This window comes from Arvicola amphibius, chromosome 17 (genome assembly GCF_903992535.2).
Source record: "Arvicola amphibius chromosome 17, mArvAmp1.2, whole genome shotgun sequence".
In the NCBI taxonomy this organism is placed as follows: domain Eukaryota; kingdom Metazoa; phylum Chordata; class Mammalia; order Rodentia; family Cricetidae; genus Arvicola; species Arvicola amphibius.
In genome coordinates this window covers 32,846,945-32,871,343 of record NC_052063.2, presented here as the reverse complement: position 1 = coordinate 32,871,343, position 24,399 = coordinate 32,846,945, and the positions used below count along the sequence as shown (strand labels likewise).

The following is a 24,399-nucleotide window of genomic DNA, read 5'->3' as shown; positions in this document are numbered from 1 at the left end:
GCAAGGTCCTGAGTTCAATACCCAGCATTGAAAAGGGAGTTCCAGGCCACCCTGGGCTACAGTTCAAGACCCTGCGTGAACTTTCTTCTATTTCCTGGGGACTATTAATGAAGCGATGACCACCGTGGAATGTTCAGTCAGCCTCGGAGCCATTTTGAAAACAAAACAAAAATCCATAAATAGTATACCCAGATAAATTTGAATTTCAGATTATTATAGGCATATCATAAACAGAATAAAATGCATGCCTTTATTTTAAAAATTGCTAGCTATTTACCTGAAATTTGATTTAAAAAACAGTTATTATTACTATGTATTTTATGTATATGGGTGTTTTGCCTTCATCTATGTCTGTGTACCATGTGTGTGGCTGGTGTGCTCAGAGGTCAGAAGAGGGCATTGGATCACTGGAACTGGAGTTATAAATGGTCGTAAGTGAGTTATCATGTGGGTGCTGGGAATCGAACCAGGGTCCTGCAAAAGCAGCCAGTGCTCTTAACCACTGAGACATCTCTCTAGCTCCTGAAATTAAAATTTAAGTAGGGGCCCTCTATTTTGTCCGTCAGCCCTAATCAGAAAAGACCGCTTCACTTTTCATTCCTTACAGTTATTCACAATGTGACGAGCTTTGTGATTTCGCCTAGTCTGTTAATATGTGTTTGAAAATAGGAATTATGCGATCCCTTTAATAGAATATTAAAAATAAGAAAAAATAAATTGTATGAAATAGCTCCCTAAAGTGTGTTATTGTCGTTCCCAGACCAAGCCCCAGAGGACCAGGACTACATATCCCACAATGCCACTCGGCGTCTCCTCGCCATTACCTCATTCTCTGTCGCTCTCACCAATCCCAGCTTCTCCAGGGGTGTGGTAGCGGGCTGTCCTCGCGACTTTTGCTGTACCCTGCTGCCGGGCTACTCCTGTCGCGAGACTTCCTGCTCTTCTGCCGCTCCCTTTACCGTCGCCTGAGCCGGGGACCCGGACCCAGCCTCGCCCCCACCCGGTCACCGGCCCCGGCTCCACCGAGGCCTCGGTCCCCCAGCCCCGCCTCGCCGCCGCCATGGCGGACCCTAAATACGCCGACCTCCCCGGCATTGTGAGTACAAGGCCGGGTCCGGCTCCCCAGACCGCGCCCCCGATCTCCCAAGGACCCCCAAGAGAAACCAACCCGCGACCCCTCCCGCTGGCAGCCCCTTCTCCGCCCCAAGGGTTATCGCCGCTCGCCCTTCGACGGCTGCAGCACTTTCTGGACTGCCGACCCGACTGGGCCGGGCCGTTGGACGCCGCGTCTGGCCCCTTTCTGGCAGTAGCCGGTTTCTCCGCCCAGAAATCGCCTTCAGGCGCTTACCACTTGTGCCCGAGTGTTTGTATCCATCCATGACAACACTGCCCTTGTCGCCCCAAATTTCCCGATTGCCCACCCCCGCATCCTTACTCCAGTCGTACTCAGTAGGCCACTTGATGATGGCCTTCATCTTGCCAGGTTACTGTCGCAGAAACCCTGTACCAGTAGGAAGCTCTGTCCCTTGGGAGCACCTGTGCCTACTCCTCAAGCACAAGCCGGCGTGTGCACTTCGTTTGTGCTACCCTGCGTTCTCAGGGTGGGGAGACTGGCGCACAAGACCTTGAGACCTAAGGCCCTGAGTCACTCTCAGCCCTTGTTGCAGTGGAGTGGGATGCAGGGCCTAACTCGAGGAACCGTCATCTGCTTAGGACAAAGTCGTTACCAAGGACTGGCCTCTCAGCCATGTCCGGGATAACATCTCTCTCTTCACGTTGGTCGCTTACCCCAGGTCCCAGTTTGTACCTGGGGTTATTGAGATGTGGGAACTGACATACTCTTGGCAGGGGGAGTGGAAAACCGACAGAATCCTTGAATCACAGTCCGGGTTTTGCAGTAGCTTGTTCAGAGGGCATGGGGACAAGAGGGGAATGCTGGGGTAGTGAGATCGGGGGGTCACTCCTTCTACCTGCAGGCCAGGAACGAGCCAGATGTTTATGAAACCAGCGACCTACCTGAGGATGATCAAGCCGAGTTTGATGCGGTAAGACTATGTGCTGCCTCAGGATCCCTCTGGCCTCTGACCTCTCTCCCCCAGATAGTTCTTTCCCTTCTCTGGCAAGCCACAGCAATAAGTGGGTATGCCAACCCCAGCTTGGGTGGTCTCAGGGCTTTCAAAAGCCTTGCTGAGCTGCCCGCCATCAATGAACAATGCCAGAAAGGAGGGTCGAGCCAGTAGGACTACAACTAACAAGACCTGCTAGTAAAACCCAAGTCTTAAGTTTTCTAAATACAGTTGAAATACCTCAATAGGCCCCTGGGTTCAAATCCATACTTTGAGTTATAAAACCTTGAACATTAATAAATGGCTTAAGGCTGGAATAGGCCTTTTTGTTTTATTATATATCTTACTCAGTGCATTCCCATTAGTATTTACCAAGAACTTGAATTTGAACCATTAGGAGCCATTAGGCAAGGTGTAACAAATGAGTTGGAGACTTCAGAAAAATAAGAGGCCTGGTTAGAGCAAAGTAATTTTGAGGAAAAACATAAATCTTATAATCAGTGGAGAAGAGACTATGGTAATGTATTAGATTTGTTCGATGAGCTCATTGTGTTAATCAGGAATGGAATTATTTTCTATCATTTAACAGATATGCTCATTCTATTTTGATTTTTTTCCCAGTGCAGAGGAAGAGGCGTCCCTGCCTCTATGGAGCCGTTGACTAATATGGCAATTACGATGCATACAGGAAATAGAGAGGAGAGTTAGGATACATGTAGGTAGCATAAGAAAAAGCCTAAAGTGAATTAACAGAAGTCATTATAGTGCTGTGGGGACAAAGGCCCAGCAACCGCTTGTATAGATCGTGCTTCGTTATTTCCAAAGAAAGCTGAGCTGGGCTCACATTGGTGCTATGAGACTTCAGTGAAGGTGTGGCCAAAAAGTCTGGGGACATTCTCAGCAGGCCCAGTATGTGTGTCCATTAGTCCTGTGGCCGTGTCTGTGGGGCTGGTTAGTTCTGGGGAATGTTGGTTACTGGCTTATAATGATATGGCTTGGCGTACTCACTTATTCCTTATTCTGTTCTCCCCTGTGGGAATGTTGCCTACATTGTGGGGCATAACTTCCCTGTCCCTTCTCTCAAGAGTGTGTCCCTTGTGGCTTCTGTATTTGCTGGCATGTCAATCTCCCTCTCCCTCCTGCCCCCAGCTTAAGTATCTGGAGATAATGCAGATGATGTCATAGCCAATACTTCAATGTAAAGCTGTCCCTCCAAGGGTGTCTTAGTTAACCCTGTGCTCATAGAGTAGTAAAGGGTATGATGAGGAATTCCTGAACCAAAGACGGCACAAAACCTGCCTGCAAAATAATCAGGCCCTTGGAGGCAGGGATAGAACTCTGTCCCTTTTCACTTAACCATGATGCATATGAACAATGCCACAGCCACCCTGTTTCCAAACAAACAAATCATCATCGTTTTCTTTCTGGGGGTACAGTGATAGCTCTTAATACAGACTTGATGGAGCCTGAGTATAAAGCTCTGATTGGCCCCTCTTCCTCGCTGAGCCTGAGCAGCCTATGGCTGTTGGGGGAGGACACCAGCGAGTTAGTTTTCTGCGGCCTACTGCCCAGGCTGTGAAAGGGCCTGGGAGCCAGCGGTAAACACTGGTAACTGGAAGCTGCTCTCATCACCATGGCTCAGCTGGCTTGGTAGAGAGGTGTGTACGTGGAGAGCTGAGTTTTCTCCTGACGTCAGCTAATGTCTCTGGCCCCCTTCGTGTCCCCGTGGGCCTTCGGAAGGCAGCTTTCGGGAAGTGAGCTGCATAATGGCTCTGCTGCTGCTCATAACGCTGCCGTAAATGTGCAACTTGAGGAGCCGTGCAGTTGTGTGCCTCCTCTACCCAGAGCTGCGGCTGCGCGGCCTGGGAGCTGGCTGGGAGCCTGTCCACTCCTCATCTCCTGTGGCTCTCTGCCGGAATCTCCAGATTAAAAAAAAAAAAAAAAAAAAAAAAAAGAACATGTAAGGCTATGTAGCAAGAATGTCTCCCTCCACTGCCTGCCACTCAGTTCTATTTTGGAGACAGGGTCTCATTATCTCACCCTCTCTGGCCTAGAACTCCATATGTAGACCAGGCTGGCCTAGAGTTCAGAGATCCGCCTGTCCTTTTCTCTGCTTCCCAAGGGCTGAGATTAAATGTGTTTGCCACTGTACCCAGCCTCCAGGTGTTAGAGAAGTATCAAGTAGAATGTCCATCTGTTCAGTGTCTTTAACCTTCCTCTGATTTCTCTACTGCCATAAAAAAAAAAAAGACTGTGACAGGAAATAATATTCTTCAGACCTTGATTACTAGTTTAACTTAAACATGGAAGTATGACGATTCCCACAGGGGGAAGGGTGGGGCAGGAAAGAAGTAGATTTGGTTTATTTGTTTTTTTCTAGATGATCCCAATTTTTCTTCTATTCCTTTAAAACAATTTTAGCAGTAAGTAAACTACTTTACAATAGGAATGGGCTGGAAAACAGTAGAAGCTAGCAGCCCTTCCCTTCCCAGTATAGAAAATCTGCATCTCAGCCACTCCTGGGTTGGTTAAAACAGTGTTTGGAAAGCTACTTCCCAAATGCCCTCCCCTGAGCCCAGAGCCGGCCTTGGGCTTTCTGCTCATGGCTTAAGCAGAAAAAATTAAGAAGGCCTCAGTAGAGGAGGACTCAGCTTTCCCTGTGCCGTGTAAAAAGAAGGTTTCCTGAGTCCAGTTTGGTGGGGGTCCCTGCCTGCCTGAGATTTAGAGTATCCTAGAATATGCTTGATTGTGTTCATTGACTGTTGGCGCACTTGAACTTACCCGAGTTTTTCCTAATGCTTCCCCCTTCCTCCCTCCTCACCACCCTGCCTGGACACTAGTTTGCACAAGTAAGGCCACTCAACGCTTCTTCTCTGCATGTTGTGTTCATCTGCCCTCTTGCATGCAGTGCTCCCACTTTCCAGTCATTGTAGCTAATTGTTTCAGATTCCAATGAGTCCCTATTTGGGCCTTGCTGGCCTTAGGTTTAAAGATCATTAATCAAAGTAGAAACACAACTACGATGCACGAATCATTGTGAATCATTGTCTCTTCGCCTTGTGAGGCCTGAAGAATAAAACTGAAGGAGGGAGAAACACAGAGGCCTTTAGACATGGGGTGTAGACTTGGAAGGGGGTGCAAGAGGAAGGCTTTAGGATCTTCAGCCTTTGTGGACAAAGGTGGAGAGCAAAAGGGAAAGCCCCCCCACCTCCCAGTTTCTCAGTAACTGGAAGAGAAAGCACCCATTTTAATATCATTTTAATATTCTCCTGTGCTAAGCCTTGGAGAAAAGCAGGGTGGAAGGTGGTTTATGCAATTTTAGGATAATAATTTAGTTTATTTTTGTTTTCTGAGCCTTTCTGTTTCTGTATTCCTCTTTTAGAAATGGATGGGTGGTCAGCATTTATGTTGACCCACCCTGGACAGTTTTATTCTGCAGCTCTCTCCATGTTCTTTGTCACCATGGTTCCAAAGTCCCCCTGGCTGAAGTATTGGCATAGATCCTGAACAGCCTCAGAGGTGGCCACCTTCCCTGTCTGATTTAGAACCTCAGGTCTTGTCTGAGGCACAGCCATTTAGCTAAACATCCATTAATGAGAGGGAGTCACGTACCATGTCAGCTGGTACCCAGGGTCAGAGCACTTGGAATTTTCTCATTTTTTGTGGTACATTATTAAGTTTCTGTGGTAACTGTTACTACTCCATATTACAGGAATCGTGCCCTAAATGTCGCCCCTCCCCCTACTCAGCTGATATATATATGATATATCATATTGATATATGCTGTACACACCACTCCTCATTCTTGTCTTGTTTGTTTGGTTGGTTCTTGTCCGTCACCATCTGCCCTTCCCTCTTGGTTTGAACTTCATGGCCCACTGTCTCCCTCCCTCCTCTTGAGTTTCTCCCATGCTGCTTTGAGCTTGGTGAGACCAAGTCAGAAACAGGTGTAATACTTGCTTCTCTCGTCTGCTTGCACCTGTCACCTGAGGGTGCTCATGCCCACTTGTGAACAGTGACATCTTAGGCCTGGAGTCACTTCAAAATGTGAGTTAAAAGAGAGGCTGAAGTAACCGAGGGCCATGGCTGGTTGTTCCAGCGCATCTGGATGAACTGTTAGGGAAGCGCACGTTCGCCCTCACAGGAGTTTTCTGTACATACAGTGGCCGCCAGCCCTCCCCCTGCCCACCCGCCCATCCCCAGAGCCGGAAAGGCAGAGAAACTATCGAAGTTTCTCTCCTAGCAGTGAGGAACCCCCAGTCTGTGGCCTGAGCTGCAGTATGCTCACCCTTCCCCGTGTCCAGCTCTGCGAGTCTTGTGATCAGGGTTGGTAGCTGTGGATCTTGGGGACCTCTGGGCTCCTGTGCTGTCGAATACTGGCAGAATCACCCTGCATCGTTCAGAGCTGTGGCAGGGCGAGTTACCAATCATTCAGTGAGAAGAAGCAAGCTTCAACCCTATGAACTAGTAAGGGGGATTCCCCCTTGGGAATTGGGGGCCCTCAGTCAGTGACAGGCCCTAAGAATCTCCACACTCTGCTTGGGGCTGCCATTTTTACACCTTCCCCTTCACCTGAGCCTGTTCTGCCCCAGCTGTGGCGTCTAACTGCTGTGCCCTCACACTCTCACATGACCGCTGCTGAACGGCAGAGCCTCACGCCATCTTCACCACCAGAGAGGGAAGGGTCTCATGGTCTTCTTTCTCTTGGGGCATATTCTGACCTCAGCTAAAATTCTTGGCCCCCAAATTTTGCTAGGCTCCCCTGGGGCCCTGTGGTGCAGTGTTTGAAAGACGGTCATGTAGTGCATGTGACAATTGCTAATAACAATTTTGTCTTTTTTTTTCCCCTCCCTCATCCCCCTCCCCCCACACCCTTTCCTTTTTAACTCTTGATTTTCTCACCTCTGGGGAAACCACAGGAGCTGGTAAGAAGCCCTACCTTTGTCCGCTTTCTAACGGGGTGTGCTGTGGTGGGCGTTTGTTCTCTGTCCTTTTGTCTCCTCTGAGTCTTTGGACTCTCTAGTCTGTCCCACACCCAGCACCCATTCCAGTGGCACAAGTCACTGTGGTGGCGAGACAGGTCTTTGAGATGCTGGTGGACTGGGTGCCATCTGAAGACCAGCATGTGCCGCCAGCCTGGCCCTGCTGGGGCTACTGCTGTGCAGACAGATGCTGAGAAGATGCCAGCACATCTCCTGGCCCAGGCCTTGCTTCTCCAGGAGAACAGCGCTCAGAACCACTGAGACTTTCCTCCTCAGTACTGATCCTTTGCTGCTCCCATCTTTCCTTACTTAAGAATAGAAATGGGAGAGCATCTATTTGCAAGGGTGCGGGCCAGGATTTGATGTCCTTTTCTCCAGGCTATGCCTCCCTTGCCTCTTTCTTTCTTCTCTTTTTCCTTTTATGTGTATGTGGTACCAGAGGTCAAACTCGGGGGCTTATGCAGCGTAGCTTCATACTCTACCGCTTAGTTATATCCAGCCTTTCAATCCTCTTTTTAAATTTAGATGGGGGGTCTCACTTAGTAGACCAACCTGACCTGGAACTCAAAGAGATCTGTTGCCTCTGCCTGCTGGGCTTAAACACATGTGCCACCACATCTGGCCGTCTTCCTTTAAAAAATTTTTTTTTTTGTCTAGTCTTTGGTTTTTTGAGCAGAGTCTCCTTTTGTGACCCTAGCTGGCCTGGAACTCACCCCCTGCCTGAGGCTCCCAAGTACTGGGATTACAGTGTAAGCCATCAGGCCAAGCTTGTATTTTTACTTTATATTAATACATATTACATATATGTATGTATATATATATATATAATTTATTAATTTATTTATTTTGAGACAGGGTCTCACTGTGTAACTCTGAGTGTCCTGGAACTCATAGAAATCCACTTGCTCATGCCTCCTGAGTGCTGGCGTTATTTTTATTTTTTGAGACAGGGTCTTGCTATACCATTCTCTAGTCTAGCTGGAGTTGGTTATCCCCCTAGGTGCTGGGATTATAAGCATGTGCCACTATGCTGGTCTAAAGGGAAAGTTCTGCCTTGTTGGCTTTTATGGAGAGAAGCAGCATGCTTCAAGAGTGTGCTCAGATGATGTGCTGGCCTTTCCTTGGGCCGGCGTCCTCAGCATAGAGACCAGAAGCCACTCAGCCACTTGGCAGCTGAGGACTGCAGAGCCTGGCTGGGCTTGACAGTCTCCTCTCTAGGGCCTGCGTGGGGGCCACTGAGCCCTTTTGTTTTCCTTGCTGTGAGACTCCTGCCTTCCCCCTGCCTAGCAGGTGCCTGAAGAAAAGGTGGAGAAGGGAGCTACTGCTTCCTTACAGCCTTTCCCTGTCCTTGGTTTTTAAAGCTGCCGCCCACTCTGATCCCATCTGTGACTCAGGAGAGGTGAAGGATGGAGTCTCCTTCTAGCTGTTGCTTTCTCTCGGGTCCTGCTTCTTCTCCTCCCTGCTCCCACGTACCCACACACAGGCAGAGGTTCTGTCTTGAATGCAGATAGGATTGCCTGGGTAACAATTCATGTAAATCAGCACCTAAGAGATGGGCCTGCCCCCCCACCTTTTTTTTTTTTTTTAAAGGAAAGCTTTTCTAAGTAACTCTAATGTGCAGCTAGAGTTGAGAGTCATTTGCCTAGATTCAGGAGTGAGGACTGGCCTTGCCTTCCTTCTGTGGAATAGGGGGTGTTAGCCCTAACAGAACAGAACTCCTAGGCTCCCCCTTCCTGAGTGCTGTTTTGATGTAATTACTGGAAAGCAAGTTGTACAAGGAGGGGCCTCAGCCTCAGCTCTAGGCTACCATGATTCCCATCTCTGCCATGGCCCCTACTTGAGAACTCAGGGAGAGAGCAGATGCCACACTGACCCTTGATGCGGGCTGTACTCTCTCCATTGCGTGTGGCACCTCTGTTCCTTGTGTCCCTTGCCTGGGGTGCTCCAGAAAAGCAGCCGCTTGTGCTTGTTACTTGTAAGGTGTACCTTAAACAACCTGCGGAGCCCTTGCTGCTGCCTCTCTGTGAACTGTCTGACCCCACAGTAGCCAGAAACCAGGCTTCTACGCACACCCTCTGCCAACCTCCTTTTATATCTAAGAGTTAGTGTCTTACTTCAGCAAGATTAAAGCCTGCTGTTTTACACTCAGTATTGACCTCGCTGGCGGCCTTCCTTCCTCCCTTCAAATTAGGATGGGGAGTCAGCTTTCTGTGAACTTGCTCAGCCAGGAAAGGAGACTTACTTTTTGGAGTGGGGGGGTGTTGAGAGAGGTCAGGGTGGTTTCTTGCCCTGAGTGCATGGTGTGTGCCAGATAACTGGGAAGGGCTGAGGGAGGGAGGTGTGTATACAGAGTGGGTGGGAAAGGTTATGCTGCCTCTTTTTCTAGCTGAACCAGGGTGTCCATATTTATACTTTTGAGGCTCCAGCTTCAGCAGGAAGCTTCTCTTTCCTAGACTGAGCCTCTATGGGCAGCCTGGAATGGAACCACCCTTGTTTTCCCTTGGAAATGGGGCCCAGTGTCTTAGTAGTTTGGGAGTTTTGTGGGATACTAAAATGCTAGGGTGGGAATGGGGCTCCCCTGACCTGAAGCCCCTGTTCCCTCAGGAGGAGCTAACCAGCACGAGCGTGGAGCACATCATTGTCAATCCCAATGCTGCCTATGACAAGTTCAAGGACAAGAGAGTGGGGACAAAGGGCCTCGGTGAGACTGGGCTCAGGTTGGGAGGGAATCCTAGAGAGCAAGCCTAAGGGGTTTCCTGTCCTCAGCACTCAGTGACTGTGCTCTGCTAAGAACCTCAGTCACCTGGGTCTGTGACTGCACTGGGCCCAGGCCAGGCCACTCAGTCTAGCCTTCTTTTCTTGGCAGATTTCTCAGATCGCATTGGGAAAACCAAGAGGACAGGATACGAATCTGGAGACTATGAGATGGTTTGTTGTGTGTGTTGGTGGACATGGGGCGGCCTGTAGCCAGGGACTGAGGAGTGTTTGCCTGCATGTATGTATGTGCAGCATGTGTGTGCCGATGTCTGGAGAGACAGAAGAGAGAATATCAGATCTCCCAGAAACAGTGTTCAGATGGTTGTAAGCCACCTTGTGGGTACTGGGAACTGAACTCAGGCCTTCTGTGAGAGCAGCCAGTGCTTTCAGCTGCCGAGCTTGAGGGAGATGGTCTTGTTCTGAGGTGATCTGGTTGAGGAGCCCAACAGGATGCAGTTGAGTGTTTTTTACCCTGCTGCTGGCCTGGAGTCTCCCAGCCTCTGGCTACTTCCCTTTCTTCCTTAGTAGGGCACCAATGATTCAGGAGTTGAAGGGTTATCTTATGACTTAGGTCTAAGATTTGGATAAATTCTCAAGGCTCCCTCTGATGGGAGATGTAGTATCTTCTTTGCTTCTCTGTAGCTTGGCGAGGGCCTAGGCGTGAAGGAGACACCGCAGCAGAAGTACCAGCGACTACTGCACGAAGTCCAGGAGCTGACGACCGAAGTGGAGAAAATCAAGGTAACTGCACTCTTTGCTCCCCAGCTCGCCGCAGCTTTTGTAGCAGAGGAGCAGCTCCCAGCCGGAAGAGAGATCCCTAAGCTGTGGGTTCAGGGTGTGAGCTTTGCAGAGTTTGGGGTTACAAGTCTATTTAATGCTGTTAAATTCAGTCTTCTGGGGACAGAAGAGACGACTCAGTGGCTAAAAGCACTGGTTGCTCCTCTGGAGGACTCAGATTCTGTTCTCAGCACCTGCTAGGTTCTTACAACCATCTGTAACTCCAGCCCCAGGGGATCTGATACCCCTTGTAGCCCCCATGGTCACTGCACACATGTGGTACACAGACATAGATACGGTATAGCACCTATATATATATATAATAAATAAAATCACCGGGCCATAGTTACCGTGAGCAGTGCCGTGAGGGTATTGCTATTTTGTTTTGATTCATTCCTGCCTGCCTCACTACCCACCTCTTCTTTCCTAGACGACAGTGAAGGAGTCAGCCACCGAGGAGAAACTGACCCCTGTGGTGCTGGCTAAACAGCTGGCAGCCCTGAAGCAGCAGCTGGTTGCTTCCCACCTGGAGAAGCTGTTGGGACCTGATGCTGCCATCAACCTCACTGACCCGGATGGAGCCCTGGCTAAGTGAGTGCCCTCCTTGTGGAAACCATTGCTGAGTGGAGCTGTGGAGGACTTCAGCCAGATACCGACAGCGGCACCAACCGGGAGGCAGCCTCGCCACTCTGTGGCAGCTTTGTGAGGCAAGGAGATCTAAGCAGTCATGCTCTTATTGTTCTCGTGACCCAGGCGCTTACTGCTGCAGCTGGAAGCCACAAAGAACAGCAAAGGGACTTCAGGAGGAAGGACCACAGGTGGGACCCCCCCAGAGAGCGGCCTTGTCACTTATGAACTGCACTCTCGGCCTGAGCAGGACAAGTTCTCACAAGCTGCCAAAGTGAGTGTCCCTTTAGAGGACCAGGCCTGGGGCAGAGTGCTGGGAAAGCTGCCGATTCCTTTGAAGACTCGCTCTCTTTGTCTCCCTTGTATACCTGGTTTTGAGGCAGGGTCTCCTGTAGCCTAGGCTAGCTCGAACTCAATATGTAGTTTAGGCTGGCTCTGAACCCCAGATCCTCCTGCCTCTTCCTCCCAAGTGATCCATGTAATTCAAGTGTAAACTTAAGATTGTGGCTAGGGATGTGTTCCAGGAAAGGGGTTTCTTGGAGCGGGAAAGCGGGGATGGGGGTGGCAAACCTCACCTCCTCCTTCTCCATAGGTTGCAGAACTTGAGAAGCGCCTGACAGAGCTGGAGGCCACTGTCCGCTGTGATCAGGATGCTCAGGTCAGGGGCTCTCCTGTACTTAGCACCCTGAGCCTTCAGGTCCAGTGATTTCCAGAATCTGGGAGGGGTAAGCTAGTGGGTGCCAGCTGAAACCAGGAACGATGGAAGAAGGTAGTCAGCCCTGTGTAGGTATGAAGATTGCTGATTTCTCTCCTCCATTTCCCATCAGAATCCCCTTTCTGCAGGTCTGCAGGGAGCCTGCCTTATGGTGAGTGTGGAAGGACTGCTGATGTTTAGATTACAGAGGGCTATGGGAATGGATGACTTACGACAAGTGCTTCTGGGTCTCAGTGGTATATTCATTAGCTCCAGTGAAATATGAAAGACCTCTTTCTAGTCTGCTTGTTTTCCTGGTGACACTTGTGCAAACCCTTCCCCCACCCTCTAGGAAACTGTAGAACTGTTGCAGGCCAAGGTGAGCGCCCTGGACCTTGCAGTTTTGGACCAAGTAGAGGCTCGGCTGCAGGTACTAAGTGGAGCAGCACTTGGGTTCTAGGTAGCCTGGGACTTTGGAAGCCCTGGTTGCCCTCTCACCCTTAACACCCTTTTTTTAGAGTGTCCTGGGAAAGGTGAACGAAATTGCCAAGCACAAAGCCTCTGTGGAGGATGCAGACACACAGAGCAAGGTCTTTATACCCCTGTGCTCCCTCAGGGTCCCCTTCTGAGTGCTGACGTCAGAATGCAGAGACTTAGAGTCTTGGGTCTTATCAGCAGCTGCCTTCTCCACACCCTCAGCCATCCTTTCTGGGCCCTGTCGTCTTCTTCCAGGTGCACCAGCTTTATGAAACCATCCAGCGCTGGAGCCCCACTGCCTCGGCCCTCCCTGAGCTGGTGCAGAGACTAGTTACCATCAAGCAGCTACACGAGCAAGGTGTGAGGCTGGCCCCTAAGCATGGGGCCCTTTTGTGTCCCTCTCTCACCCTGGGCTCTGCTCTCAACTGTGCCCCTCTTCACGTTTTTCCGCAGCTATGCAGTTTGGCCAGCTCCTGACACACTTGGATACGACCCAGCAGATGATTGCCGCCTCCCTTAAGGACAATGCCACTCTCCTGACCCAGGTGTGTGATCCCTTTGTCTTCTTTATTGCCACTTTTTCCTGTCGCAGAACTCAGCGGTTCTCCAGCCCCACCTCAGAGGGTTTTGTCTTAGGCCATTGAATGTCTCTTCTGTTTTCGTAGCCGTAGGACCTTTGTACCCAATCTAGTTAACCTCTTTCTCCCTAACCTTGGACTTGGCTTTGGCAGGAGGTAGGGATGTCAAACAAGAGTCTCAGTCTCAAGTTTCATTCTGGCTGACTTGAAACTTGTTTTGTAGACCAGGCTGGTCCCAAATTTGTGGCAATCCTCCTCCTTCCTCCCAGGTACTGGGATTACAGGAGCATGCTGCGATGCTTGACTCTTTTTGAAAAAGAGACAGGTCTTGCTGTATCCACCTAGCTGGCCCCAAACTCACAGCTAAACAGATCTTGGTGCTTTAGACTCCCAGGTGCTGGAATGAGTCCTGAGCACATCTTGCTTTAGTTTTACCTCCTTTATCTTTTGGTTTCTAGTAGGTTTTCGCTTTTTAGTTTTTTGAGACAGGGCTCTTTATAGCCCTGGCTTTCCTGGAACTCACTCTGTAGATCAGACTGGCCTCAAACTCAAAGAAGATCCGCCTGCCTCTGCCTCCTGAGTGCTGGGACTATAGGTGTGTGTCATCACCGCCCTACTTTTTTATTTAATGTGCATTGGAATTTTGTCTGCATGTATGTCTTTGTAAGGGTGTCAGATCTTGGAGTTACAGTGTGGTGCTGGGAAGTTAACATGGAAGAGCAGGTCAGTAGTACTCTTAACCGCTGACCCATCTCTCCTGCCCAGGTTTCCAGTGTTTTATGTACATATATGTATACCCATGTGTGTTGGGAGTGTAATCACCTGTGCCAAAGGCTGATGTTGAGTGTCTCTTATCACTCTCTCCTCTTATTAAAATATTTGAGTGTGTATGTGCAAGCTTATAGAGACCATTATGCCCACTTCCATTTATTTTTATGTGTATAGGTGTTTTTCCTGTTTGCATGTCTGTGTACCATGTATGTGCCTAGTGCCCAAGGAGGCCAAAAGGGTTTATTATAGACAACTGTGAACTGCCATGTGGGTTCTGGGAATTAAACCCAGGTCCTCTGGAAGAGCAACCAATGCTTTTAACCCCCATTCTCACACAGGTGCTGGGGATCTGAACTCAGGTCCTGATGTTTGCACAGTAAGCAAATTAGTCACTAATCATTCCCAGCCCTGCTTCTTGAGAGGATTTGATTTTATAGGTAGGAGTGTTTTCCTTCATGCATGTAGGTGCATCATGTGTGTGCGGTGCTTGTTGTGGAGGTCAGAAAAGGCTGTTAGATTCCCTAGAATTGAAATTACAGATGGTCATGAACCACCATGTGAGTGCTGGGAACTGAACCTAGGTCCTCTCAGAGCAGCCAGCGCTCTTACCTGCTGAGCTCTCTCCAGCCGCCAGCCTGTTTTATTAATTCCTATAGCAATGCTCAGTACTTAGCTGGTGCTCAGTTTCTATTGAATGAACTGTTCTTTCTGCTGTAGGGAGATCAGCATCACAGACCACCACCAAAACAAACAAACAAAACCAGGCCAAGTGTGGTAGTGCACGTCTTTAATCCCAGTTCTTCCAAGGCAGAGGCAGGCAGATTTCTTGAGTTTGAGGCCAGCCTGGTCACTGTAGTGAGTTCCAGACCAGTCATAGTTACAGGAGACCCAGTCTCAAAATCAATAGATGAAATAAATGGGGAAAGGTTTAGTGGTGCACACCTTTAATCTAACACTCAGGAGGCAGAGGAGGCCAGTCTGATCTACAGAGCTAGTTCCAGGACTCAAGACAAAACATAAAAATGTGGTATATTCTTCCTCTAGCTTTCTAAAATTCTGAACCAGTGGGAACTTCTTCAGTCTTACTTGTTGGTTATCCTTTTATCAAGTAAGTGAGCAGCTCTGGAGGCAGGCTGACCAGGAGTTCCTACTCATGTGGACCCTGACCTCAAGCCATAGTTCTCTGAGGGTAGGTAGTTTGGAAACTGCTGCCACAGACGTTCCCTCCACCCACCCCTCTCAAAACCACAGACCCAGAGCTGTGGCTCCACTTCTTTCACTATGACCTGGAACTCCCTCTGTAGGCCAGGTTGGCCTTGAACTCAGAGATCCTCCTGCCTCTGCCTCCAGAGTGCTGGCCTATACAGGCACATGCCTTTGTGCCTGGTTTATGCTTGCTAGGCAAGCAGTTTTTCCTTTAAAGAGAATTTCTTCTGGGTGCTCTTCATTCCCAATATTGGGACACCTGAACCAAACAAGAACAAGACTCTTCTCTCCCCTTTGTAGGTGCAGACAACTATGCGTGAGAACTTGGCCACGGTCGAGGGGAATTTTGCCAGCATTGATGAGAGGATGAAGAAGCTGGGGAAGTGAGCACGTTGAGAGCGGAGAACAGGGGTAACCCTTGCCCGAGCTCTGAGAAGCTTCCATGGGGCTTCCCCTTTGTCCTAACTCACAGCCCCATTCCACTTGACAAAGGGCAAGGGTTCTTGCATGTGGGGCACAGACCCCTCCCCTCATGAATAGAGTGGTAGGCTGGGGCTGTCAGATGGGAGTCTGTCCTCGGGCCCAGGGGATGAGGATGTGGGCCCAGCCACATGCCAGCTCATGTCCATAACTGCTTTGCCTGGTATGGGGAGGACTGGATCCTGTCCTCTAACAGCTTCTGTGGCTGACTAGAATACTGTACAACTGTTTCTGACCATTAAATGCTGTTGTACCGTGTAGCCTCTGCTGTGTTTCCTGGGTCTCAGGCAGCACTGGGCCAGCTGTGCAGAGCACAGCAGTCCAAGCCACACTATGACGAGACTATTTCAGTTGTCATCTGTTCTTACCAAAGAACTGAATAAAAATGAGGACAGAGCCAGAACCAGAGTTTCAAAATATTCTCATCTGTTAAATTAAGAGTGTCTCCCATAGAAAAGCAGTGGAGGCCCCACAGGGCAAGTACAAAACAGAATTAAAACTCCCAAGGGTCTTGTCTTTACAAAAAAAGGCAGGAGGCAGCCCCTGGACAGCTGGTCATGCTGGCCGCTCCGGCTGGACCACGTTGCATAATCCTCAGTCGCATCATCACATGTCTCTGAGCGTTTTGATGGGGAGAAGGGGCAGTGTAGTGTGTCTGGGAGGAGAGATCCAAAAGGTCCTCTGTGCCCCTTACCCCCTTTCTGTATCCCAGAGGAAAGCAGAGGGAACCTGGCTACACTTGAAAATGAGGCTCTGTGTTTCTTTCAGTCCTGGGGTCGGGGGAAGAGGGGTCTGTGCTTTGAGCAACCTGAGCCAGAGGCAGAGGGCTGGGGACGGTGCATGATGCTTATTGCTTTGTACCTTTCACTGGGAAGGAGGGCAGCAGCCAACAGTAGCTCACAGGTTTGTAAACTGAGCCTGCTGGCTTCAAGAAGGGAGGCAATGAAGTCGAATTAAATATAAAAGAGTCATTTGTGCAAAAATAACTTAAACAAATAAAAGACCTGGGGAAGGGGTGTTCCCCTTAGCGCCTGATGGGGAGAGGGCCATATACCACCCCCCCCCAGGCCTCTTCAGTGACATGGCTTTGGGGGGGGAGGGGGTGAGCTTCCCTACCCCCTGCAATGGCTCAGGCTGGGATTTGTAGGGGAAGGGGTTGCATTTGTGCTCTGAGTGGGGAGTAGTGCCCCCACCCACTGTCCACAGGTGCACGTGGCTGGCGGGCTCCCAAGGCTCAGCACTCAGCTCTCCCCAGGCAGGGTTAGATCCAGCTCCAGGTATGGCTGCTATGGGGCCAGTTTCCTCCTCTTATTTTTGGCAGGACGTCCAGGGCGGGCCCGGGGAGGCAGAGGGACAGCCGCCTGTACAAGAGAAGTTAAGAGAAGTGGCCATTAGCTAAGGTAACAGGAGTCTTCTTTCTCACACCCGTCTTCCGCTTGGCTCACCTCCTCATGCCTAAGCAAGCGCACATCCACCCAAGTCCACACTTACACGGGTTGTAGGGCTGGGCTCCAAGGGGACGTCCTGGCGGGAACTGCTGCTGTTCCGGGCAGGGCTGCAATAAGGGTACAGATGATCAGGAACAGCTCCCAAGCACCAGGTGAATTTCAGAAGGCTGGGTGAGAAACTGTCTACATTTGGACAGTAAAGGCATAATATCCTTATTCATATTCAAATATCTGCCATTTTTGAAAACCAAGCCACTATTTGGGGCCAAGGGGTATAGCTCAGTGGTAGAACACTTGACCTAACATGCACAAAGCCCTAGCTTTGATCCCCAACACTACAAAAATAAAATGACACCAAGCCACTATGTGGACATTTCTATAGTCCCGACAGATAGGTGGGCTCACACTCACTTGTATTTCCTCCTCCGGCCACGACGAGACTTTCTGACTGTCCCCGGGGGCACCTGAGGGAAGACGGACAGTGTACATGGGAAGTGAGACCTATGCGCTGGAGCCCTGAGCCTGACCCTTACATTATCACACTTACCTTAAGGTCCTCAGAATGGGGCCCAGGAAGGGGTGGATCCTTGGGCTCAGCACCCCCTTCAGCTAGCTCCCCATTATGCTGCCAGTGGTGGGTCCTTCTTGGGGACCGTTCCATTTGTCCATTGAAGCCACCACGTGTCCCCCACTTGAGGGCCAGTCGGCCAGGCTCTCGGCGGCTGCCAGGCTTTCGGCCTCTGCCTGGCCTGGTCTCGCCATTAATGCCCCTAAGTCCCCCTCCTCCCCTCCGGCCCCGTTTCCCTGACCCCCTCCCAGTGAGCAGCTCTGGGACTGGGGGGTCAGGAGAACCATGGGGTGGGGCTAAGGCACTGAGGGGAGGCCGGGCAGGCTCCGGTTCGAGGGCTGAGGCAGGGCTCTCAGGGGCCAGACAGGGGGCATCTGGCTGCTCTGGAGGGATCTGCTGGCAAAACATCTCCATTTCAGCCAAAGTCCTCTGTACTCAGAAAACCTCCCCGTTTTAAGAAAGGTATTCTTCCTGACAGACCCACCCACTTGCTCACCTGGAGACTCTGTAGCAGGCAGGCTAGGGGACTAGAAGTCTCTGACAGGGAGGGGGGTGCTCCCCCCCCAGGGAGGAGCTGCAGTCCTAACTGGCTGGAAAGAAGAGGGCCAGGAGGCTGCAGCAGGCTGGGGAGGGTTCCAGGGCTGCTGGTCAGTGAAGACAGATCACCTGTTGAGAGACCAGAGTCAGGGACTCTCCCTGGATAGACAGCTGACCCTACAGGCTCTCCGGGTTTTACCCGATGGTCAGAGTTTCTTCCCAATTTTGACTGCTCATTTCATGCCACTTACCCAGCAGGCTGGCACTCAGCAGAGGGCTAAGAAGTTGGGGGGGGTCTCCCTGAGTTGGAGGGGGCCTTGCCCAGAGAGGAGGCCCCCGGGTCAGTAGTTGCCGTGGTGACACTGGAGGTAGGTGGTCCAGGCTGGGGGGCACTCAGGACACAGGGCTAAGACGAAGGGTTACAGTATGTGGTAAAGTGTTGGACAGACCTACAGTACTCACACGCTCAAGCTGACTGAAGCCTTGGGTGGGGGAGGCCTGCTTATTAAATACAGACTCCCTCCTTGTCCCCTCCCTACCCCCAGCCGAGACTACGTCTTCCTTAGGGCCCCAAGGAAGAGCTCCCATCCTGATTTACTTCTCATTCTGCCCCACCAACACATACCCTAGGCCTTACCTGGGGGGGTGTCCCCGAGGGGGGATCCAGGCTGGCAGCCAGCAGCGCAGAATTTAAAGCTATGAGGGTGGGGGGTGCTGAAAGTGGGGGGAATAGTAGCGGGGGCAGGTCTCCCAAACCTGAAAATGGCTCCCCACTTGGACCCCCGGCCCCCTCTGCAGATCCTTCCCCATCCCCAGCTGTGGGGCCCAGGGCCAACAGGGGCAGAAAAGAAGCTAGAAGATTGCTAGGGGGTGCAGGAGGTTGGGGGAGGAGGTCTGAAGGGGGTGGTGAAAGCAAAGAAGCCACCAAAAGCGAAGGCCCTTCGGGCTCGCCTGGGGCCAAGGGAGGGCCAGGTCCCCCTGGTGGGGGTAGCAGGGGCTCAGGGGGAGGCTGTCCTCCCCCAGCCAGCACACCAAATAAACTGTGGCTAAGTAATGGAGAAGGTGGAGGCTGTCCCAGACTCAGAGGGAGAGGCAAGGCCCCCAGCATCCCTGGGAAACCAGCTCCACTGAGTGCCAGGCCCTGCTCAGGGCTGGGGAAAGGGAAAGCCTCCCCACCAGCCAAGGGAGGCAGAGGGCAGGCTGGGCCTGCCCCCATCCCCAGCCCATCAGATGGGCTTTGAAGCACAGGACTGGGGACTACAGGGGCTTTGGAGGCAGCTGGTGGGGCAGGGGCACCTGTAAAAGAAAAGAAATCCAGCTCCAGGGAAGTCTTTTTAGAACCGACCTCCCTGACACAAACCCCCAATCCTCCCAAGAGCTAAACTTTCCCCCAGTGCCTGGCATCCCAGAAACCCCAGCGCACTCCTACCTGGCACACTGCTGAGGCTGCCACTGGTGGTCCCAGGCAGAGAGGGCTGAATGGGGTGCCTGGGCTGGGGAGGGCTCCCTGAGGAGAGGGTTGGGGGAGGAGGAAGGTGTGCATCTGACCCCAAAAGGTTAAAGCTTCCATCAGAGTGGGACGGGCCAGGGGCAGGGAGTCCCAGCAGAGACAGCACAGAAGGGAGAATAGGCTGGGATGGCTCTGGGAGAGGAAAGGCCTGGGGAACAGGAGCGGGGGCCCGAGGACGGCTCCGTCTAGGAGTTTGAGGGCCTCCCCCTTCTAGCAGTCGCAAGACAGTTGGGGGCCGGCGAGGACGACGCTGGGAGGGGCGGGGTGATGAGTGGGCAGCTGAGGGTGCCTGGGCACGGGGCCTTCGGCCCTGTAAAGTGCTGGGAGGGGGCAGCGGGGGATGCTGTGCCTTGGCCGCTGCAGAGAGTAGGCTGCTAGCAAGGAATGGGGGTGCCCCAGGCCCCTCCACTGTGGGGGCCCCTCCCAAGGATCCCAGGACCAAGGGCAGGTGCATAGTGGCTGAAGACACTGGTGGCTGAGTGGCAGGACCAGAGGGACCAGGGGGACCGGGGAGATTATTGCTTGGGGGCAGTGGAGGAGGTGTTAAGGCATCACTACAGTGGAAGAGAGGAGAGTCTGAAGGTGGGGAGGAGGAGGCATGAGGGGCTGGAGGAGAGCCCAGGTCAGAGGGTACCAGGTTGGATCGGAGAGACGCTCTCCAGTTGTAGGAGGGAGCATTGAGGCTGATAGCAGGTGGAGGAGGTGGGGCTGGAGAGGGAGCATTGCCTCTTGGGAGGAAACAAGGGCTGCTGCTGCCCCCAGAAGGAACTGGATCAGGAAGCCGTGGTGGTGGGAAGAGCCCTGCAGGGCCTGTTAGAGGGGGGAAGGACTGGGGAACTGAGGGTGGTTCTTGGGGGAGGGGGCCAGGACCCCCATTAAGAGGAGTTGTAGGAGGAACTCGACAAGGAGGGCGGACAGAGGGGGGCCCTGGGGACACAGTGTGGAACATTTGGGGGCTTGCTCCCTCTCCTGCAATAAATGAGAAATGAAGGTCAGCTTGTGCGTCCCTGTCTTCTCCAGTCCCAGCTTCCACAAGTTCCCAAGCTTATGTCTGTCTCACAAAGTTGTCCCCACCAGCTCCACCCTTGTGCTCTCTCAGAGAGCCATCCACCTTCCAGGCCCTCAGGGTTCCTCATTCTTCCCCAAAGTGGCAGAAAAACTCACCAGGAGAAGAGTGTGAGCAGGTGGTCTCCATGCTGCGGTACAGAGTTGCCATGGCAACAGCTTTCCGCCTGTGGTTGCACAGCTTGGTCATGTCCTCCTCTGATGCAGGCCCCACCCCAGCCCCACCCGGGGTCACCGGGGCCAAAGGGTCAAAGTTGAAAACCTGTAAGGTAGAAGAATGGACAGGGACACTGAGGAGGTGGAATCTTAATAAGGTACCATGGTCAGAAATTCGGATCAAGTCTTCCGGCTTATGCCTATAGTTTTTTGCATCCCCAGGACTCTGACCTTGGGGACATTGAGTGGACACTCCAGACCGCACTTGCAGGTCCCATCGCTGAGGAGGTAGCTCCGGGTTTGCTCCAAGGAAGACAGCTCTGTGCCACTTGGGCTGGGAAAGAACAGGATCATGGGTATGGGGTTAACTGTCAGCCAATCTGAAGAGACTCCTAAAGGACAGTTAAATGCTTTCCCGGGAAGGGCAAGACGTAAGGGGTGTGAGAAGAGACAAAGAATGAATGGATTCAGAGACCCAGAGATAAAGAGCAAAAAGGCTGCGGAAGGAGGGGAGCTGGGGAAGAGCAACAAGGTCCCAGAAACTGAAGTTTTCAGAGGAGGGGTCATGGCAGGAAAACTAAGCAACGAAAGGATAACCGGACTAAGGCAGTTCAGGGGTCCCTGAAAAACCATACCTGATATAGAACACGGCACCTTCTCGCACACAGCGCTGCCAACCGATGGGGACAGATGTGGCCACAGGGCCCCCAGCTCTGTCTGCTCCACTGCTCTCATTGCCCCCATTCATTGTGTGTAATCAGCTCCCTTGCGCCTGATAACACAGACATCCATGTGGGCACCAGGACGATTAAACTGGGCTGGGTACCTGAGGGAGAATTCCAGGGAGGCAAAGGCGGTGGGAGACCCAAGGAAACTCAGGCTTCCTGAGTGGCAAAGGGAGCCCCTCGGAGAGCTGGGGAGGAGGGATCCTCTGCCACACCACCATGGCTACCTGAACATCTCTGCAAACATTGTGGGATCCAGTCTAAAGCCGGGGCCACCAGCTTAGCCCACACCTGCAACACAAGGAAAGAGAAGAACCTCTCAAGAATCTACCTAACTAGCTCAAGAAAGCACCACAGCCCATAACACAAGGAAAGGCCCAGGAATGACACCATGCCTTTAAGAACCTTAGGGATCTACTGGCCATGGCCACAACTGTCCTCTCCAAGCCCAGTCCCTAGGGACTAAAGGAGTTCAGCACCTCAGCTCCCAAGGACCACAAAATCATACCCTAATTTCTCAACATATAAAGGACTAGTTCCCTTTGTCTAGGAACAGAAGACTTCAACAAGGAGTGTGGGCTAATTCCCATAATGCCAGGCCACTAGGAAGTTTCCCAGTGTCTGGCCAATGCTGTCCCCTCCCCCAGGAAGATCATATAAAAAGTACAGATTGCCCCACAGGTCACCAAGCAATTGCCCAACTGCCTGGCAGGGTGGTACCAGCAGATCTCCCTCCAAGCCCATTCCATCAGACAATCTCAGATCTAATTCATTTGCAACTCGAGAGAGGCTGGAACCAGAGCTCTGTCTTCCTCCAGGATCCTGAGAAGCTCCTGGTCCTCTCTCAAGCCGAAGAAAAGGGGATTCATAATCTCCCACTGGCTTCCAGTAAGCAACAAGAAGTATTCTCTGACATGTAGGGACGACCCTTAAGCCTGCAAGTATCCTCACCAACCTCACCATCGCTCCCACCGCACGCTGACGGCTTCCAAACTTTCCCTCTCATAACAAGGCGCCCTGTCACCCAGACTGCTTCCTTCAGCTTGGGGAGGAGGGGAAGGCAGGCGCACGAAGTAGGAAGGAACTTGGGGAGAGGGCGGGTGGAGGGTGGGCGAAGCACTGAAGGGAGGGAGGTCAGGAAGGCAGAAGTCAGGCACTGAGGGGGAGAAACGGCGGGGGCAGGTGAGGGTGGGGGACTGTGGATGGGGCCGGGGAAAGGGGCCGAGAGGACGCGGAGGGGGCAGAGGGTAGGGACAGAAGGGGAGGAGAGAGCAGGGAGGGGGAGGGGCGGGGGGGCCGGGCCCCGCACTCACCGCGGCCCATGGTTCGGCTGGCCCCGCCCTGCGCAGTCGCGGCCCAGAGGGTGAGTGGGAGGGGGTGGGAGGTGGGTCGGTGGAGCCCGAGCCTCCGGTACGGCCCCGGCCGGTCTTAGCAGGAAGCGCCGCCGCCGCCGCCGCGGATCACCGAGCGGCCTCCCGCGCATGCGCCATAGGGGCCAGGGGCAGCCCTGGGGATTCCGTTCCCAGAAGGCACCGCGCAGGCTGCTACCGCCGCCGCCGTCGCTGCCGCCGCCACCGCCGCAGCCGCCGCCGCCGCCGCCGCTGCCCGGACGGGAGAGGGGCGGGGCCGGGCCCCCGCCCAGCGGACAGCAGCGAGCCAACAGGAGGGGACGCAGTGCGCATGCGGGAGCGCGCCTACCCCTCCCCCACAACCCCCCATTAATCCCCAAGAGAACAAACACCCCACGCGGCCACCCCCCTCCCTCCGCGGAAGGATCTGGGCCTCTTCCCAGGCCACTGGTGGCCAATCCCAGTCCTCCCTGGGGAGGGGCCCCTTCCGAAGCCACAATCTGTTGGGGGAGCCAGGAATGTCAGGTCCGGGAGGGGCCAGCCCTAAAAGATGAAAGTCGCGACTTGCCCTGCCCCGCCCCATAGGCTTCCCGGGTTGTGTGCCGAGACTTGACCCGCCTCTCCAGGTCAACATGTCACAACACGACCTCTGCCTGTCAAGTCACATGACCTCTGCCTGTCACTGACAACCTGGTCTGTCTTTAGGCCAGGACAGACCATCTGGTTCAGCCCACCCCCACCTCTACTAACAGAAGGGGAAATGAAGGTCTGGAGCAAAGGAGCAGTCTGGCCAAGGACCTGTCACTGTCGCACCCGCCAATAGCAACCGGTCTTGGTGCAGTTTCTACTTAGACAAACTCTGGCTTGCCTCTCTGAGTGTCTGTCATACACATGTAAGAGGCCACCACATGGCCTCTGTTTTCATGGCGCAAAAATACATTTTGCAAGATGTTTTTAGTTTTGTTCAAGTTGCCTCCACAGTGGCCTTTTTACCTTTACCTCTTGTTCTTTAATTTACAGATGGGCAAATTAAGGTAGAATCAGTGTTCCCTCTGATAACCCAGTACAGGGCAGTCATGTGCTCGAGTGTATGCATGCCCCGGTCTCTACTATAGGTCATGACCCCAGACTCCTAGAGGCCAGCTGCTCAGCAGGGAGTCACAGGACTAGCGGTCTGGGAGAAGGAAAGGGGTGGGTATTGGTCTTAGTGAAGAGAATAAGAGCATCGCAGAGAGCAGGGGTGGGATAAGAAGCGGGTGGGAACCGGGTGCACCCTACAAAGAATTCTGGCATGCAATGGACGACTCAGAAACAAACGTCAAAGGTGCTGTTCTGAGAAAAACGGGTAGACTACCAAGGAAATGCCAGTACCTCAGCCTTTGGGAAGCGTTAGAAGGTTAAAAGAGGTGAGATCCCTTTTAAAAAGGCTCGAGAAGATGTTAATCCAGGTGGGACTAATGGAAACTTTAAGAGGTTCAAGGGCCTCGGTGCCCATTAGCTGGGAGGGGCCGGGGAAATGGGAGTCTTTATGGAGGAGTAAATTGGAGGTGATGGGAGGTGGGCAGACCAGCCGCTCCTGGGCAGACAAGTTCAGGAAGGACAGCCGTTGGGGCCGTTGGCTACGGG

At 52.4% G+C, this 24,399-nt stretch overlaps 2 protein-coding genes across 3 annotated transcripts; one reads left to right on the top strand and one right to left on the bottom strand.

The window, feature by feature from the left end:
* Positions 1-840: 840 nt before the first annotated feature.
* On the top strand, positions 841-15,675 carry Dctn2 (dynactin subunit 2). Of its 2 annotated transcripts, XM_038314462.2 has the most exons (15): positions 841-1,096; positions 1,977-2,045; positions 6,986-6,991; positions 9,653-9,749; positions 9,915-9,976; positions 10,448-10,546; positions 11,013-11,173; positions 11,336-11,483; positions 11,802-11,867; positions 12,037-12,075; positions 12,256-12,333; positions 12,422-12,493; positions 12,636-12,738; positions 12,834-12,925; positions 15,236-15,675. In XM_038314462.2, the coding sequence occupies exons 1-15, from the start codon at positions 1,061-1,063 to the stop codon at positions 15,320-15,322; spliced, it is 1,215 nt and encodes a 404-aa protein (XP_038170390.1). In that variant the 5' UTR covers positions 841-1,060; the 3' UTR covers positions 15,323-15,675. The 2 variants fall into 2 exon arrangements, with proteins under 2 accessions (XP_038170390.1, XP_038170391.1); XM_038314463.2 differs by lacking the exon at positions 6,986-6,991 and having other exon boundaries at positions 842-1,096.
* A 144-nt stretch (positions 15,676-15,819) lies between these two features.
* On the bottom strand, positions 15,820-23,016 carry Mbd6 (methyl-CpG binding domain protein 6). The gene is given in 14 exon segments (XM_038314459.1): positions 15,820-16,776; positions 16,907-16,970; positions 17,275-17,327; positions 17,411-17,824; positions 17,928-18,097; positions 18,220-18,262; positions 18,264-18,374; positions 18,606-19,264; positions 19,398-20,447; positions 20,643-20,805; positions 20,931-21,033; positions 21,335-21,471; positions 21,652-21,715; positions 22,738-23,016. Coding segments are annotated over 12 exon segments (3,018 nt in total). The 5' UTR covers positions 21,448-21,471; positions 21,652-21,715; positions 22,738-23,016; the 3' UTR covers positions 15,820-16,701.
* Between the last annotated feature and the right edge of the window lie 1,383 nt (positions 23,017-24,399).

What these genes read in the sequence shown, in the direction of transcription:
- Dctn2 (XM_038314462.2), top strand. Translation starts at nt 1,061, where the DNA reads ATGGCGGACCCTAAATACGCCGACCTCCCCGGCATT. An exon ending in CAAGCAGCTACACGAGCAAG is followed by an intron (nt 12,739 to 12,833) that starts GTGTGAGGCTGG and finishes GTTTTTCCGCAG; the next exon opens with CTATGCAGTTTGGCCAGCTC. An exon ending in ATGCCACTCTCCTGACCCAG is followed by an intron (nt 12,926 to 15,235) that starts GTGTGTGATCCC and finishes TCCCCTTTGTAG; the next exon opens with GTGCAGACAACTATGCGTGA.